The 17344-nt window shown below is 48.3% G+C and overlaps 1 protein-coding gene and 1 long non-coding RNA gene across 28 annotated transcripts in view; one reads left to right on the top strand and one right to left on the bottom strand.

Annotated features, from left to right (window-relative positions):
* ARHGEF10 (Rho guanine nucleotide exchange factor 10) overlaps nucleotides 1–17344 on the bottom strand; it is a 148211-nt gene that overhangs the window by 65869 nt on the left and 64998 nt on the right. For all 27 annotated transcript variants that reach the window (XR_012416996.1, XM_045397795.2, XM_045397797.2 and 24 more), the window contains 5 exons: nucleotides 16782–16896; nucleotides 14175–14281; nucleotides 4466–4543; nucleotides 3486–3665; nucleotides 1291–1407 (listed from right to left, as the gene is read on the bottom strand). Coding sequence is in view for 26 of the 27 variants with exons in the window: in XM_045397795.2 (XP_045253730.2) it covers nucleotides 1291–1407; nucleotides 3486–3665; nucleotides 4466–4543; nucleotides 14175–14281; nucleotides 16782–16896 (597 nt within the window). In the remaining variant the exon portion in view is untranslated. The remainder of the gene's footprint in view (nucleotides 1–1290; nucleotides 1408–3485; nucleotides 3666–4465; nucleotides 4544–14174; nucleotides 14282–16781; nucleotides 16897–17344) is intronic.
* Nucleotides 787–4454, top strand: LOC141407547 (uncharacterized). Its single transcript, XR_012416997.1, has 2 exons — nucleotides 787–1009; nucleotides 3322–4454. It is a non-coding gene; the product is annotated as an uncharacterized lncRNA (long non-coding RNA).

The following is a 17344-nucleotide window of genomic DNA, read 5'->3' as shown; positions in this document are numbered from 1 at the left end:
GAAGAGGGCAGACAGCACAGACCTGGCTGTGCCCCGGCCTCTCCGCTCACAGGGCACCTGACTCTTTGGGGCTCAGGTCCTGGAGCTATGAAATGGGATGAGAGAGTATATCTCCTAAGGCCACAAGGCAGCCGCCAGCTGAGGAGTGGGCACCGCAGTCACAGCCACGGCTGACATCAAAACTACAACAGAATCCCCAGAGGGAGTGCGCTCTCAAGTGAGTCCATGTTTTCTTTCCCCAAGAGAAAGAGATGGTGCCCTAGCCAAAGGACAGAGCCCACAACTGTCCAGAGCGGGAACTGCGATCCGATCCCTTAGGACAGAGCCCACAACCCTCCAGAATGGGAACTGTAATCCGATCCCTTAGGACAGAGCCCACAACTGTCCAGAGTGGGAACTGCGATCCGATCCCTTAGCAAACCTCCATGGGCCACAGACTGTGTTCCAGCAAGAGCGGGAGCCGCCGTGCTGGATAAAGCAGAGGGAAAATATTCCAGCTTCAATGACACGTTGCTGTGGGTGAGAATGCTTGCCCTGTGTTCACTCGCTCCAGGTAGCAGCAGTTTCCAAGAAACAGTCCAAGTAACAAGAACACACTTGTCCCCGGGGTTTATCATGCAAATGAGGGGCTCCACAAAGGAGACTCAGTTCCGGGATGTCTTTGAAGGGGGTTTCAGCCTGGTTCATTGTGCAGCAAACTGTCAGAACACAGCCTGGGACACGCATCCCCGGACTGGGGAAGCCCTGCCTGCCTGCTGATTAAATAACGCTCGCCCACACCTGTCTGGGGACATGCTCCCCATCACTGCCAGGCCAGAGACCACTGAGGAAGGCCGTCAGCGCTGTCCTCAGCATCGCAGGGAACACAGCCCGCGTCCCCGAGGGGTAGGGCCCGTTCCAGGCTCTGACTCTCCAGGCCGGTGCGTATCCCCGATCCCAAAGAGGCCTGGAATTGAGATGTTTGGTTTCTTTGATTCCTAATACCATACTGAAGGACAGGGAGGAAAAGGTAACTTTGGGATCTGATCTTGACTTCTTTTTTTGGGATCTGATTTTAACTTTCTTTCTGTCTATTCACTGATATGCTTTTAAGGATGTGCAAATAAAATTGTTTTCAAAAAGCTACATTAGGACCTAAAATTCATCTTCATTTCTAGCATTAATCCAATACCTAGGGCACTATTGGTACTGAAATCTTAATAATGAATAACTGCATTTACAGCCAAAGTTTGACATTGTAACTTATTATCAGATGGTGTTAAAACCCAAATGAAAAAAAAATGTGTTTACCTTTAAAAATTCAAGAAAAGCAGGCTTTGTGGCACATGTTTTCTTGAGGACGGCCACGGCTGTACTGAAATTGTTCACATATTCGCTGTATGCGTCCAGCACCATGGACTTAGAAAACTGCAACACAGGAGGAAATTCAGAGAGAAATCACAGAGTCCAGATACCCCTTTTCCAACATAAAACAGAAGATTTGAAACTCGCCCTCAAAATACTCTTTCAGTCACTGTGATGTTTTCATAGGATAAACTATTACGACTGTGAGATTTTTTTTTTTCTTTAAGCAAGCTTGTTAGGAGTTAAGTTGCTGGTTTGATCTTATTTTTTGGCCCAAGAGCACTTCCTGACATTCTTGTTCAAAACCATGGTAATTTGGGTTTCAGTTAAGAATATTTCTGACTACAGACAAATAAGGATGGTGATTTTAAGTTCCTGCCAAGTCTCACTTGGTGGGTTCAACCTCCAGGCAAGAAAGTCATGCAGCTCGTTCCATGGTGGGCCCAATATCCTGAGAAACAGGCCTCAACCACACCCTGGAAATGAGGCCTGGGGCGGGGGCTGATCCTGCTTCTCTGGAGTAAGATACAATGCCTCACACGTGTTCGTTTTCCTAAAAGCACAAAGGTGTTCTGTGAAGAGGCAGAAACATTTGTCCTTGCTATCAATATTCAAAGAGAGAAAAATCATTCCATGTTGTTCTAAGAAACCCAGGTCCTTTAGGATGGATGGCAGAGCTTTGGTGTGACCGGCGTTGATACAGGAATGCTTTCATCAAATTCTATTTCTTAAAAAAATCTGTTTGCATTTTAAAATATGTTGGGAAGGTAGGTATTTAAGGAACAGTGATAAGGCTGAAGTTAATATATAAAACAGCCAGAAAAAAATCCAATAACAAAACAAATATCCAATATTTCTCTGTTTTTTAGGATCCATAATGGTATTATGCAAATATCTCTTAAGAATTTTGTTTCTGGCCGGGCGCGGTGGCTCAAGCCTGTAATCCCAGCACTTTGGGAGGCCGAGACAGGCGGATCACGAGGTCAGGAGATCGAGACCATCCTGGTTAACACGGTGAAACCCCATCTCTACTAAAAAATACAAAAAGCTAGCCGGGCGAGGTGGCGGGCGCCTGTAGTCCCAGCTACTCGGGAGGCTGAGGCAGGAGAATGGCGTGAACCCGGGAGGCGGAGCTTGCAGTGAGCTGAGATCCGGCCACTGCACTCCAGCCTGGGTGACAGAGCGAGACTCCGTCTCAAACAAAAACAAAAAAAAAAAAAAAAAAAAAGAATTTTGTTTCTATATTTATTCAAAGCATTTACAGACCTCATCAAGTACATATATAAACTATATAGGAAAACATTTCACATATTATTATGATAGCATTCATTTAAGAAGAGGAACACTTTTTTTTTAAACTTGCAAGCTTATATCCCTTTGATAGCATCATAGTCTTAAATAATTACAGAAACCAATCTGTTTCACTCACAATCCTCTACATCTAGGTAGAATCCAACCCATATACAGTAAGTATGATTCATACACGGAGTGAGGATACAATGACTCGAAACTGTCAGTGCAGAAACCATCAGTGGTTTCCAGGCAGCTAACCCTTTCTCCTGCCAGGAAGTGTTCATGCAAGCTGTTGCAACATCGTATTCCTGTGTCACAGCACAGGGCCGAAAGCCTGTATCCACACAACAGAAGCTACAGCCAAGGGCAAACGTTTGAGAAAACATCTAGGAGTTTTCCCATCACGTGTTTTCTATTTTTCACAGGCACAGAGAATTCTGCACCCACAAAGTGACACCTAGATCAGGAACAGAACCTGTATAAGGGCTTAAAAACGGCAATTTTACATTACCAAACACAGAGCATCCTTGTTCAACAACAAAAAGCTCCAGCAAATCATCTAACGGGGTATCTAAGTCTTGACAAAGTACATATGTTTAAATCGTCCCAGGTACAGCTTTTGTTCGGAGCGTCTGCCTTTCTGCCGTGGCCTCCCTGGTAAAGATCCATTTGTCATTTCCCTAGTGCACACACTTGGCCAGGGCATTGCAGCTTCAGCCTGACCTTCAGAGAGAACTGCACACTTGTCAGCTTGCAGGAGCTCAGGGACAAAACATCAGCCTAAGAAGGGAAGAGAGGACAGGTGCATGGAGAGCCCTGTGGACATCTGGGTGTCCCGGCTTAATTACCGAAGCCACGAAGACATCACCGATCATTTCCACGGAGTCCCACTCGGAAACGCGGCTGGCCAGCGCGATCTGAAACAGCGAGTGGCACTGCAGGATCTCTTTGACTCGGTAGAACACGGTCTTCAGCTTCCTCTCGCTCAGAAACTTTGGCTCCATCTCAGACAGCGGTTTCTCATATTGCTAAGACAAAATGAGCAAACACGGGTCAGACTTTTCTCTTCAGACTTTTCTCTTTCAGAGCTTGGGTCTTGTTCTGTTGCCCAGAGTGTAGTGCAGTGGTGCGACCAGAGTGGAGTGCAGTGGTGTGACCAGAGTGTAGTGCAGTGTTGCGACCAGAGTGGAGTGCAGTGGTGCGACCATGGCGCACTGCAGCCTCAAACTCCTGGGCTCAAGCCATCCTCTCACCTCAGCCTCCCGAATAGCTGGGATTATAGGCATGTGCCATGGGGCATGGCTGCTTCAGACATTTTTCTTTCTTTTTTTTTTGAGACAGTCTCAGTCTGTCACCCGGGCTAGAGTGCAATGGTGTGATCTCAGCTCACTGCAACCTCTGCCTCCTGGGTTCAAGCAATTCTGCCTCGGGACCATAGGCGCATGCTGCCACACCTGAGTAATATTTTGTATTTTAGTAGAGATGGGGTTTCACCGTGTTGCCCAAGCTGGTCTCGAACTCCTGAGCTCAGGCGACCTGCCTGCCTCAGCCTCCCAAAGGGCTAGGATTACAGGGGTGAGACACCGAGCCCGGCCCAGACATTTTTAAATCTCAGATAAATGAAAATATTCACTTACATAAATTATATTTATTTCAAAATAAATCGTGACGATGTCAATATACAGACACAATACTTAGATCCTTTTGAGAATTTTGCAAATTTGCATATGTTTCATAAACATATATGTTTTGCATATATGTATCAAAATGTACATACATAAAAAAGATAATAAAAATGTATGTATTATGTAACATGACATTTAAGTACCTCCAAAATCCTCTTAAGAGCATCTACGTAGTTCTTTTCACTGTCGACAACTGAACCCAGTATATATCTTCTTACAACCTGTTGGAAATTTGAAAGTACAATGATAGAAAACTGCTTTATAATACATACAGATACATTTTACTTCTATGCTGAGGCTTGCTGATAAATAACTTTTCTATTTTTAGAAAACAGTGCATAAGGGTAACCTAATTAAATAACATTACAGGTACAAAACATACTTTGCCCCATTAATACAATTATATAATGTTTTAAACCTCAAACTATGAACTATAACTACAGTAGGGACAAAAAAAATTACAGCACTGAAAAGAAATTCCTCCACTTATGCAATAATAAACTAAACTAACTGATTGTATTTTATGTATCCAACATTCTGGTAGATGATATGTCATATGATTAAGGATAAAAATAGTTCCAGTCTTGATCAATGAATGTTACTAGCAACATTTATCTAAAATTCTTATTCCAAAGTTCTAAGAAAACAAAGTTTGTGGAATGTGGGGGAATCTTTTTTTTTTTTTTTGGCAAAGATCTTTCAACCATCCAAAGATCTACCTATGAAGCCACAAATGTGGACAGTAAATTATTCATGTCACTTAGAGGTGCAAAAAAAAAAAAAAATTCCCTATAATCTGACATGTTTGCAATTAAAACCTGACGACATTTTCTGTCTTGCTTTTCATCACTGAAGCACATACAAATACAGACTTGTGGCTGTAAGATCCTGTGAAAGGCCAATGAGGACACCCAGCGTTTTCCTCATTCTAAAGACAGTCCAGCTAGTGATCATTGTACTTTCAATTTGCCAATTCATAGAAAACAGAGCAAAACAGGGCAATGGAGTTGCTCCTAAACCAGCATGCACACTCATGCATATGAACACATGCACGGGGCACAGCACACCACACAGACTCCTGCACATACCACCCCACATACATGCAAGATAACACCCACATGCATGCACAGAAACACACCACACACATGCACACACACGGACACACCAGTGTAGTACCAGGCTACCTGCAGCCCTGGATTAAGCTATTTGAAGGGACTGCATTGCCACCTAGTGGGCAAAGAGCATTTTTCACAAAGGAAATTTCTCTGGTTAAAAAGATTGCAGGGCAACCAAGATTTACAAAACCTGATTGACAAGGAAGAGATTACTCTTTTTAGAGAAAGGATTATTCCATGCGCAAAAAACAAAAATAAACCCTTCTAAAATACCCAAAGAAGAAACTGATGTATTAAAAAATACAGATGTGGCTAGGATTAAACACACACACACACACACACACACACACACACACACACACACACACGGCTAGAAGCTGGGAAGCTGCAGCTGCTGCTGCTGCTGACTGATTCACAGGAAACGTTAGAGCACAGAGGCTTCCCTTTCAAATGACAGCTTAGAACCCAAAAGGACAAGCAACCCCTCCCATCATCAAACCCAGGCCAGTCTTTGTTCTGAAATTCAGATTCCCAGACACTATCCCAAGGCCCCAGGGTCAAACATAAAAATGTATTTGTGTATATATACATATAATATATATTATAAATAATATGTTATATACTACATATTATTTATATGTGTACATATATTATGTATATATATTATTTATGGGGGTGTGTGTGTGTATATATATATATTTAAAAGTCCTGAGATGATACTAATGTAGTATCAGGTCAAAAAATCTGGAATGGTATAATACTAAAATACAAAAACAACACTGATCTCCTGGGTTTCATGGCTACTGCATGTGATGTCAGTCTTTTCGGCAGTTCAGTGTGACACATCGAATTGTATGCCCGCTAAGGGGTGGGACGGGGAGCCTCCAGTGCTCAAGAAGAGTGTCACTCTCTTCCTGAGAAGCCTAACCTAAAGTCATAGAGGAGAAATCCATCCTGAGGGCAGCCCCCACAGGGAGGGTCCCTGACATGAAGGTCACGGGGCAACTGGACGAAGCCAGGGCTGGAGGTCAATCAGAGTGGCTCCTGGATCTGAGCCTGGACAGCCGTGGATGGGGCCTGGGCCTGGCCCAGCCTGCCCTTCCTCATATCCCCAGCGTGAATGGGGACAGGACAGGATCCTCTGTCCTACAGCATCAAGGGTGCTTTCCAAGTAAAGACCGACCCTTCTTTATTTCAAAAAGAACATTTTCCTTTTTCCACCCCCAAATTAGACATGCAAAGAATGTTTAACATACAGCATTTTAGAGTTATGTTTCCCTTAATTCAATTCTAGAGGAGAACAAGAATTAAAGAGCATCAATACCCCCCATTTAACCTTTCAAGAGAAAACTCCCAGGGACAACACATTTGGCAGGAGGAAAATAAAATCAATGTGAATCGTGGCTACAATAAAGATAAGCTGCATGAAAAAATACAGAAATCCTAAATACTGCTAAGTTTTTAATCTTAATCCCAGCTGTCATCTAATTGAAACTGACAGTGCTGTGCTAACACCACACAGAGACCTTCCTATACAGGACTTCACTGAAACATTATGGTGTGATGAGCAAGATGGAAATAGACATTAAAATCCACCCTTCAAAGAAAGGGAAAACTGAACTTCAAAAACGAACTACTAGACAAAAGTAACCGAGATAATCAGATCAAAAAACAGGATTTCATCCAGGTCTGTGAGACTAATTTGGGAAGCTTAAACCCTTTACAGAAACCATAAAACCATGAACAGTCACCACCAATTCGCTGACGAAATCCACCAAAATCAGTGCCCAACAGACAGGCACTTGGAAAAGTGCCATACACAAAAAGGTCAAACCATCTTTCCTCTAATATCTGCACCACACCTCTACTAATCACTACTCACTCTTTTCTCAGAGAACCTCGATTCCTACCCAGTGACATCCCACAGACCCCGTGCCCCCATCACTGTCTCCTCACAGACCCCTTATACCCCACTGTCTCCTAACAAACGCTCACCCCACTCACTGTCTACTCACAACTCTCACCCAACTCAGTGTCTCCTCACAGACCCCTCACACCCAACTCAGTGTCTCCTCACAACTATCACTCCACATAGTGTCTCCTCACACTCCTCACCCCACACAGTGTCTCCTCACACCCTTCACCCCACTCAGTGTCTTCTCACAACCCTCACCCCACTCAATGTCTCCTCAGACCCTTCACCCCACTCAGTGTCTCCTCACAACTCTCACCCCACTCAGTGTCTCCTCACAATCCATACCCCACTCAGTGCCTCCTCGCAAACCCTCACTCGGTGTCTTAACAAAAACCCTCACCCCACTCAGTGTCTCCTCACACACCCCTCACACCACAATCATTGTCTCCTCAAAAGCCCTCACCCCACTCAGTGTTTCCTCATGACCCTCACCCTACTCAGTGTCTCCTCACAGATCCTTACCCCACTCAGAGTCTCCTCACAGACCCCTCTTACCACACTCAGTGTCTCCTCACAACCCTCACCTCACTCAGTGTCTCCTCACAGATCTCTCACCCCACTCATTGTCTTCTCCACACAGACTCCTTACCCCACTCAGTGTCTCCTCAGTACCCCTCACCCCACTGTCTCCTCACAACCCTCACCACATTCAGTGTCTCCTCACAAACCCTCACCCCACTCAGTGTCTCCTCACAGCCCTCCACATTCAGTGTCTCCTCACAACCCTCACCCAATTCAGTGTCTCCTCACAACCCTCACCCCACTCAGTGTCTCCTCACAAACCCTCACCCCACTCAGTGTCTCCTCACAAACTCTCACCCCACTCAGTGACACCTCACAGACCTCTCACACCCCACTCAGTGTCTCCTCACAACCCTCACCTCACTCAGTGTCTCCTCACATATCCCTCACACCCCAGTGTCTCCTCACAACCCTCACCCCACTCAGTGTCTCCTCACAACCCTCACCCCATTCAGTGTCTCCTCACAGACCCCTCATACCCCACTCACTTTCTCCTCACAGACCTCCCCTGTGTGTCTCCTCATAACCTTCACCTCACTCAGTGTCTCCTCACAAACCCTCACCCAACTCAGTGTTTCCTCAGGACCCTCACCACACTCCGTGTTTCCTCACAAATCTCACCGCACTTGGTGACACCTCACAGACCCTTCACACCCCAATCAGTGTCTCCTCATACCCCCACCCAACTCAGTGTCTCCTCACAGAACCCTCACCCCATTCAGTGTCTCCTCACAGAACCCTCACCCCACTCAGGGTCTCCACAGAGAATCCTTACCCCACTCAGTGTCGCCTCAATACCCGTCACCCCACTCAGTGTCTCCTCACAGCCCTCACCAGATTCAGTGTCTCCTCACAACTCTCATCCCACTCAGTATCTCCTCACAACCCTCACCCGACTCAGTGTCTCCTCACAATCCACATCCCAGTGTCTCCTCATAAACCCTCACCCCACTCAGTATCTCCTCACAATGCACACCCAATTCAGTCTCCTCACAAACCTCACCCCACTCAGTGTCTCCTCAGAACCTTCAACCCCACTCAGTGTCTTCTCACAACCCTTACCCCTAACTGTCTCCTCACAACCCTCACACCACTCAGTGTTTCCTCACAAACCCTCACCCCACCTAGTGTCTTCTCACAAACCCTCCTCCCACCCAGTGTCTCCTCCCAACCCTCACACCACACTCACCGTCTCCTCACAACACTCACACCACTCAGTGTCTCCTCACAGACCCCTCACACCACACTGTTTCCTCACAGATTCCTCACTCCACTCATGTCTCCTCACAAACACTCACCCCACTCCGTGTCTCCTCAGAAACCCTTACCCCACTCAGTGATTCCTCACAGACCTCTCACACCCCACTCAGTGTCTCCTCACAACTCACATTTCACTCAGTGTCTCCTCACAACACACACCCCACTCAGTATCTCCTCAGAACCTTCACCCCGACTCAGTGTCTCCTCACAACCCTCACCCCACTCAGTGTCTCCTCACAACTCTCACCACACTCGGTGACAGCTCACAGACCTCACACCCCACTCAGTGTCTCCTTACGGACCCCTTACCCCATTCAGTGTCTCCTCACAGAACCCTCACCCTACTCAGCATCTCCACACAGACTCCTTACCCCACTCAGTGTCTCCTCAATACCCTTCCCCCCATTCAGTGTATCCTCACAGCCCTCCTCACTCAATGTCTAACACTCACCCCAGTCAGTATCTCCGCACAACCCTCAGCTGACTCAGTGTCTCCTCACAATCCACAACCCCCTCACTGTCTCCTCACAAACCCTCACCCCACTCAGTGACTCCTAACAGACCTCTCACACACCACTCAGTGTCTCCTCACAACCCTAATTCCACTCAGTGTCTCCTCAGAACCTTCACCATCATTCAGTGTCTCCTCAAAACCCTTACCCCACTCACTGTCTCCTCACAACCCTCACCCGACTCAGTGTCTCCTCACAACCCTCACTGCACCTAGTGTCTCCTCACAACCCTCACCCCACCTAGTATCTCCTCACAACCCTCACCCCACCTAGTGTCGCCTCACAACCCTCACCCCACCTAGTGTCTCCTCACAACCCTCACCCTACTCAGTGTCTCCTCACAGACCCCTCACCCTACTCAGTGTCTGCTCACAGATGCCTCACATCACTCAGTGTCTCCTCACAACTCTCACCCCACTCAGTGTCTCCTCACAACCCTCACCCCACTCAGTGTCTCCTCACAACTCTCACCCTACTCAGTGTCTCCTCACAACCCTCACCCCACTCAGTGTCTCCTCACAGACCCCTCACATTCCACTCAGTGTCTTCTCACAGACCCCTCACCCCACTCAGTGTCTCCTCACAACTCTCACTCCACTCAAAGTCTCCTCAAAAACCTTCATCCCACTCAGTATCTCACACAACCCTCACTCCACTCAGTGTCTCCTAACAAACCTCTCCCCACTCAGTGTCTCCTCACAACCCTCACCCCACTCACTTTCTCCTCCCAACCCTCACCCCACTCACAGAGTCTCATCATAGACCCCTCACCCCACTCAGTGTCTCCTCACAACCCTTACCCCAATGACTGTCTCCTCACGACCCACACCCCACTCCGTGTTTCCTCACAACTCTCACCGCACTCTGTGACTCCTCGTAGACCCCTCACACCTCACTCAGTGTCTCGTCACAGACCCCTCACTCCACTCGGTGTCTTGTCACAGACCCCTCACCCCACTCGGTGTCTTGTCACAACCCTCACCCAACTCAGTGTCTCCTCATCTCACCCCACTCAGTGTCTCCTCACAATACTCACCCCACTCATTGTCTCCTCACAACCCTCACCCAAATCAGTGTCTCCTCACAAACCCTCAACCCACTCAGTATTTCTCAGGACCCTCACGACATTCCGTATTTCCTCACAACTTTCACAGTACTCAGTGACACCTCACAGACCCCTCACACCCCACTCAGTGTCTCCTCATACCCTTCACTCCACTCAGCTTCTCCTCACAACCCTCACCTGATTCAGTGTCTCCTCACAACTCTCACCCCACTCAATGTCTCCTCAAAACCCTCACCCATTCAGTATCTCCTCAGAACCCTCACCCGACTCAGTGTCTCCTCACAATCAACACCCCACTCAGCGTCTCCTCACAAACCCTCACCCCACTCAGTGTCTCCTCACAATGGATACCCAATTGAGTGTCTCCTCACAAACCCTCACCCCACTCAGTGACTCCTCAGAACCTTCACCCCCACTGTGTCTCCTTACAACCGTTACCACACTCACTGTCTCCTCACAACCCTCACACCTCTCAGTGTCTCCTCACAAATGCTCACCCCACTCAGTGTCTCCTCATAACCTTCACCCCACTTAGTGTCTCCTCACAAACCCTCATCCCACTGAGTGTCTCCTAACAACCCTCACCCTACCCAGAGCCTCCTAACAAAGCTCACCTACCACAGTGTCTCCTCAGAAACCCTCACCCCACCTAGTGTCTCCTCACAACCCTCACCCCACTCAGTGTCTCCTCACAAACACTAACCCCACTCAGTGTTTCCTCACGACCCTCACCCCAATCCGTGTTTCCTCACAACTCTCACCACACTCCATGACTCCTCACAGGCCCCTCATACCCCACTCAGTGTCTCTGCACAGACCTCTCACCCCATTCAGTGTCTCCTCACAAACCGCTTACCCCACTCAGTGTCTCCTCACAACCCTCACTGCACTCAGTGCCCCCACACAGACTCCTTATCCAACTCAGTGTCTCCTCAATACCCCTCACCACACTCAGTGTCTCCTCACAACCCTCAACCCACTGAGGGTTTCCTCACAAACCCCACACACCCCACTCAGTGTCTCCTCACAGATCCCTCACCCCACTCAGTGCCTTCTCACAACCCTCACCCCACTCAGTGCCTCCTCACAACCCTCACCCCACTCAGTGCCTCCTAACACAGTTCACCTCATGCAGTTTCTCCTCACAAACTCTCCCCACACCTAGTGTCTCTTCACAACCTTCACCCCACTCAGTGTCTCCTCACAACCCTCACCCCACTCAGTGTCTCCTCACAACCCTCACCCCACTCAGTGTCTCCTCACAACCCTCACCACACTCAATGTCTCCTCAAATACCCCTCACACCACTCAGTGTCTCCTCACAGACCCCTCACCGCACTAAGTCTCCTCATAGACTCCTCAGCCCACTCAGAGTCTCCTCACAACCCTCAACCCACTCCGTGTCTCCTCACAACTCTCACCCTACTCTGTCTCCTCACAATCCTCACCCACTCAGTGTCTCCTCACAATGCTCACCTGACTCAGGGTCTCCTCAGACCCCTCACACTGCACTCAGTGTCTGCTTACAACCCGCACTCCACTCCATGTCTCCTCACAACCCTCACCCCACTCAGTGTCTCCTCACAATCCTCACCCTACTCAGTTTCTCCTCACAACTCTCATTCCCCTCAGTGTCTCCTCACAAACCTCACCTCACCCAGTGTCTCCTCACAGACCCCTCACACCCCACTCAGGGTCTGGCGTCGTCTCTCTCACCCTCACTCCAGCACCCTGCCTACTGGTTTGCAGCTCAGGCTGCTGTCTTGGCTTGGGCCATGTGTCCTCAAGGTCTCCTGGCTCTTCTGGTCCTGAGTCACTCACACTCCTGCTATGATTCCTGTCTAGTCCCTCATCTGCTAGGAAGCTGTCCTCCTGCCAACATTAGCAGCATTTCCTCTGTGATTTTCCCTTCTTTGGGTATTTTTGGTTTTCAGCTTCATCACTGCACTAAGTTCTCAGAGTGCAGGATCCAAGTTCCTCTCACATGGTGTGTCCTCACCAGCACAGGCACTCACCTGCAGTGAGGGATAGTAGAGGATTGGCCAGTGTGTTATCCTATTGAGCGCCTCATAGGACTGGCAAGAAGGTGTTCAGCCATGAACCCCTTTTATAGCTCCTGAGTCTGAAGTAAGGGCAGCACGCACAGGAAAAAGTGCTAGATTCTCTGTTTCTGGCAAAGGCTGTCAACCATCCCCCTGGGCATGTGGCAGCACAGATCACATGGGCCCAGTGAGCACAGACAGGTTAGTGGCAGGCTGTGATGGGAGAGACTGAGATCAGACACGACCCCTTCTCGCGTAGCTGGAGGATGCAGTTGCGATGATCAACCTCCTCCAAGTCCAGGCTTCCTTACAGAGTATACAAGGACAGCAAGGGGATTTGCGAGGATGAAACACAGTGAAACACACCAGGGACCTGGCATGGGGCCTGCACAGAGCATGCACCCATGAGTGACAGCCGCTCAACAACCGTCTCCAAGCTCTGTGGACACTTTGTCCCGTCACTTGTGTGATGCTGCTGACAAAACTAATACTTCAGTCATCGCTGCTCAATTCCAGTGAAATATAAGCTTCCTATTTTAGCCTGGCTGCCTATGAACAGCTCGCAGGTTTCCCTTTTCATCTCTTTTTAAACCCTGGCCAGTCGCTAAGCATTTCTATGTTGTTTTTCTTTAATCTGACAATGATCTCTCTCGCTCTATCTGCCTACCTGTATCCAGGGATCTCCCCAGAGGCGTGGATTACACGTGTCTGCCTATCCATCCTGGTGTCCATGATTTGCACCTTGCTGCCCGTGTGGGAAACAGCTCCCATCATCCCAAAGCATCAGCCCTGCTGCTAAAGGCCTGCAAACTCAGTGCTGTCACTCTGGTTCCTCAAGTTTTCTCCTCCTTTCACCCAAAGGCAATCCCGTGAAAACCAGTGATTTTTTCTCTTCTGCTACCAAGTACCAGATTTTTAAGAAACGCATTATATTCAGATTTAATTAGTTACTGAAAATCTGTCATTTTCGTCTCAGTCTCAGGTAGCTACACACACATACTGACCAGACACACCCCCACTCTGTCTCTGTGAAAGCACAAACTGTGTGACTGACTCCCACGAAGAATGCAAGTTCCTCCCCTTTCTCACAGTTACACTCAGGGGTGCCTGTCCAAAATATTTAAGGACCAGAAGAGCCTGAGTCCAGGCCACAGCTGCTGACCAGGGTCCCCCCAGACCCTTATTGAGCCCAGCATTAAGCCTCTAAGTGCTGGGCCAGGAGTCTACAGTGGAGGGCCCGAGTGGATGCAGAGTTTGAGACAGCAGATATTTACCAACCAGCATCAAACATACACATATTTAAAAACCAGCACAGCTCTGCTGGTCAACAGTCCCTGAGTGTCAGCTCCGCTCATCTCACCTGCTGCTGAGATAAACCCTCGGGCATCGGGGTCAAGATGGCTTCTGGGTGCTTGCAGTCAACATCAATGAACAGATTCTGCTCTTCCTCAAGAGAAGATCTGTGATCTTAAAAATAAGTCAAAATGCATGAGCTTTACATTGAAATAATATATTCAGAACATTACAGTACACTAAAATAATATGTCAAATAAGTATTTTGTGTAGACCTTTCAATTTTCCATGCTTACTTGACACCCAGCTATTATTAAGTTGAATTTTTAATAAATCCAATAAAATATTCTTTCCACAGGGTAATACAGTATTTGTCTATATTTGAAATTTTCAGTATTTAAAGTTTAACTTCAAAAGGGAGAGGTGCCATTTGAATAGCTAGATAGTAAAGTGGCAATATTTTGGCATTTTAATGTTTTAGAATATTTCATAAATTAAATAGTTTCTTAATCTATAAAATATCACAATCAGAAACAAGAAAACAGCTAAGAATGGCTAAGAATGCTCACTGAAAACTGAGGTGAGTCAAAAGTCAATGAAAACTGAGGTAGCACTTAGTATATTTCTTGTGTCTCTCTCACTGGACACTTTAAGAAGCATAGCTTTCCAAAACTCAAACAGTTTAAACAAACACTAAATTCACAGTCGGGTGTGGTGGCTCACTCCCCTAATCCCAGCACTTTGGGAGACTGAGATGGTACAATCACTTGAGCCCAGGAGCTCAAGACCAGCCTGGGCAACACAGCAAGACTCCATCTCTACGAAAAATTTAAAAATTAGCCAGGCATAGTGGTGAGCACCTGTACTCCTAGCTGGTCAGGAGGCTGAGGCAGGAGGATGGCATGAGACCAGGAGGTCAAGGTTGCAGTGAGCTGTGGTTGTGCCACTGCACTCTAGCCTGGGCGAGAGTGAGACCCTGTCTCTAAAAAACAAGAAAACGCCTACATTCACTTTTAAAACACCGGTAACTACATTAAAGCATCTACAAAATGGGCTGGAAATCAGAAAAGCACAGGAAGTTTTAGGGGATAGAAACCTGAGTTTTTCTGGTTCAAAGATCCCAAACCCTGGCTGCACAGAAACATCTATCTAAGGGGCTTTAAAACCTACTGATACCCAGACTTTTCCCTCAGAGATCAACGGCTCAACCAGGGAAGGAGGGCCTGGCACCAGCATGTTTTAAAAGCTTTCTCGTTAATTCTTAGGTACAACCAGGATGAAGAACAAAATTCTGAGCAAGCCTCTCATTTTATGGCTTAGGAAATTAGGGTTGGGAGGTTAGAGATTTGCCTATTAAACCGCCGCATCTCTCCAAGTGATCCCCCAAAGAGCACCCCCTAAACCAGAGACAAATCACGACCTGCTCCCAGGTCCTGAGTCAGGGTTTCTCAGACTGTCCCACACACCCAGTCCTGGGGGATTCTGCCGGCCTGCAAATCCTGGCTCGGGGGCCTGGCATGGGCTCTGGGTGGGCAGTTGTGATCAGATCCTGGAGTCTGGGTCCCGGTCAGGGGGTTGCTGCTGGTGGCAGACACACTCCTTGAGGCAGTGAATACAGCCCCAAATCCCAACTCCTCACTGGACTGAGCTGCCTGTGCTTTCCAGGCGCTGTGTAAATATGGCCACCTCCTCCAAAGCTGTCCTTTGCTGCCCCAAGCACCTCATGGCACCCCTATCAGGGCACAATATTACTGCACATGTTACTAGAAAGTACCTGCCTGTCTCCATCACCAAATAAACCCTCGGGGATGCTGACAGTTTTCCCCCACCTTGTCTGAGATGCCGAGGGCTTAGGACTGAAAGAGGAAAAGGCCTCCTGAGTTACACCATGTCATACCAATTACACATCGTATCTGAGGCCGTTCCTTGAGGGAACACGTGATTGTAAAGTCCCTTCCAAGTACAGATATTAGCAAATGCTGCCCATGTCCTAGCACCAGACAGGCACGTTAGAAAACTGGAGAAACAACCGGGAAATGCCAGGTCAGAGTCACAGCGACCCCTGTATGACAGTGAAGTCTCAGCCACCCTCCCGTAACTCGACCTCAGGACATCTGTGCAAAGGCTCCGAGAAGTTTCCTGGGACGGTGCATAACCCTGGCCGGCCGCTTGTTGCCACCATGCATGACACCTCCACACCAGCTGCCTTTTCCACACATACCTGCACAGACCACTGCCCCTGTGTGAGATTTTCAGAAAAACCTGGAAATTCTGCCATCTACTCCAAATCTCCCCTCACCAAGGAAAATGTTCCTGAAATCCCAGTTCAGGATGCTCACGACCTCAGTCCCTGTGGGACCATGCCCAGGAGGGCCCATGTGCTGTAAATAGAGAGTCCAGTGCCAAGAATCCACAGTGACGGAGGCCCCTGCGTGGCCCTCCCTAGATCCAGCCAGTGATTCTCAATGATTCCTCACTGCTGGGTGCCCTTGGCCTAAAACGCCACCCCTGCAGGGCAGGGAGGCCGGGGTCAGCGGGGCTGATCCAGACCCAGGCACTGAGCAGGCCGGTGCTACCCGAGACGCAGGAGCCTGCATGGCCACCCCCAACCCCGCAAGATGTGGCCGCCCCCCAACCCCATGTCCTCCCCACAGGAAGACCCACAGGCACGGACCCTGTGCAATGAGAGACTTGGTCCTGATGAATGAGCGGCCCCTCTTCACAGCCGCTCTGGTCCTCTCCAGCCCATCCTTGGTGCCGTCCTTCGCAGCCTTCACGAGCTTCTGCATCTGCGACAGAGAGGGAGATGTGAGAACGGGACGGTGGCAGAACCCACCTGTGACTTTCATTTGCCTGTTTTAAAAGAATACTGTCAAGTAGTCTGGTTCTTGTGAGCGCATGTGTCATGTGCAGTTCTGGGCTAGGTTTTGTTTTGGTTTTGTTTGTTGGAAAAAAGAAAAAAACAGACTTTGAAAACACAGCCCTTCCTGGACATGGTGAAAAATGTTCCCTGCCCCATTTGCAGTATTATATGTGATCCACCCACACAAACAGCTACGTGGGGGTCACAGGTGAGTCACTAACGTTCACAAATGTCAAACAACTCGCCCCGAATTAAATGGCAAAACAACTAACTGCAGACGCTCACAGCTCCAGTTCAGCCTTTTAACCTCCCCGGAGCTTCCCACGGCACCCCACGTTGGGGCAAGGCCAGCTGTTGACAAGGCCACCTCACAC

This window comes from Macaca fascicularis, chromosome 8, assembly GCF_037993035.2.
Source record: "Macaca fascicularis isolate 582-1 chromosome 8, T2T-MFA8v1.1".
In the NCBI taxonomy this organism is placed as follows: Eukaryota; Metazoa; Chordata; class Mammalia; order Primates; family Cercopithecidae; genus Macaca; species Macaca fascicularis.
This window is presented reverse-complemented; position numbering and strand designations above follow the sequence as displayed.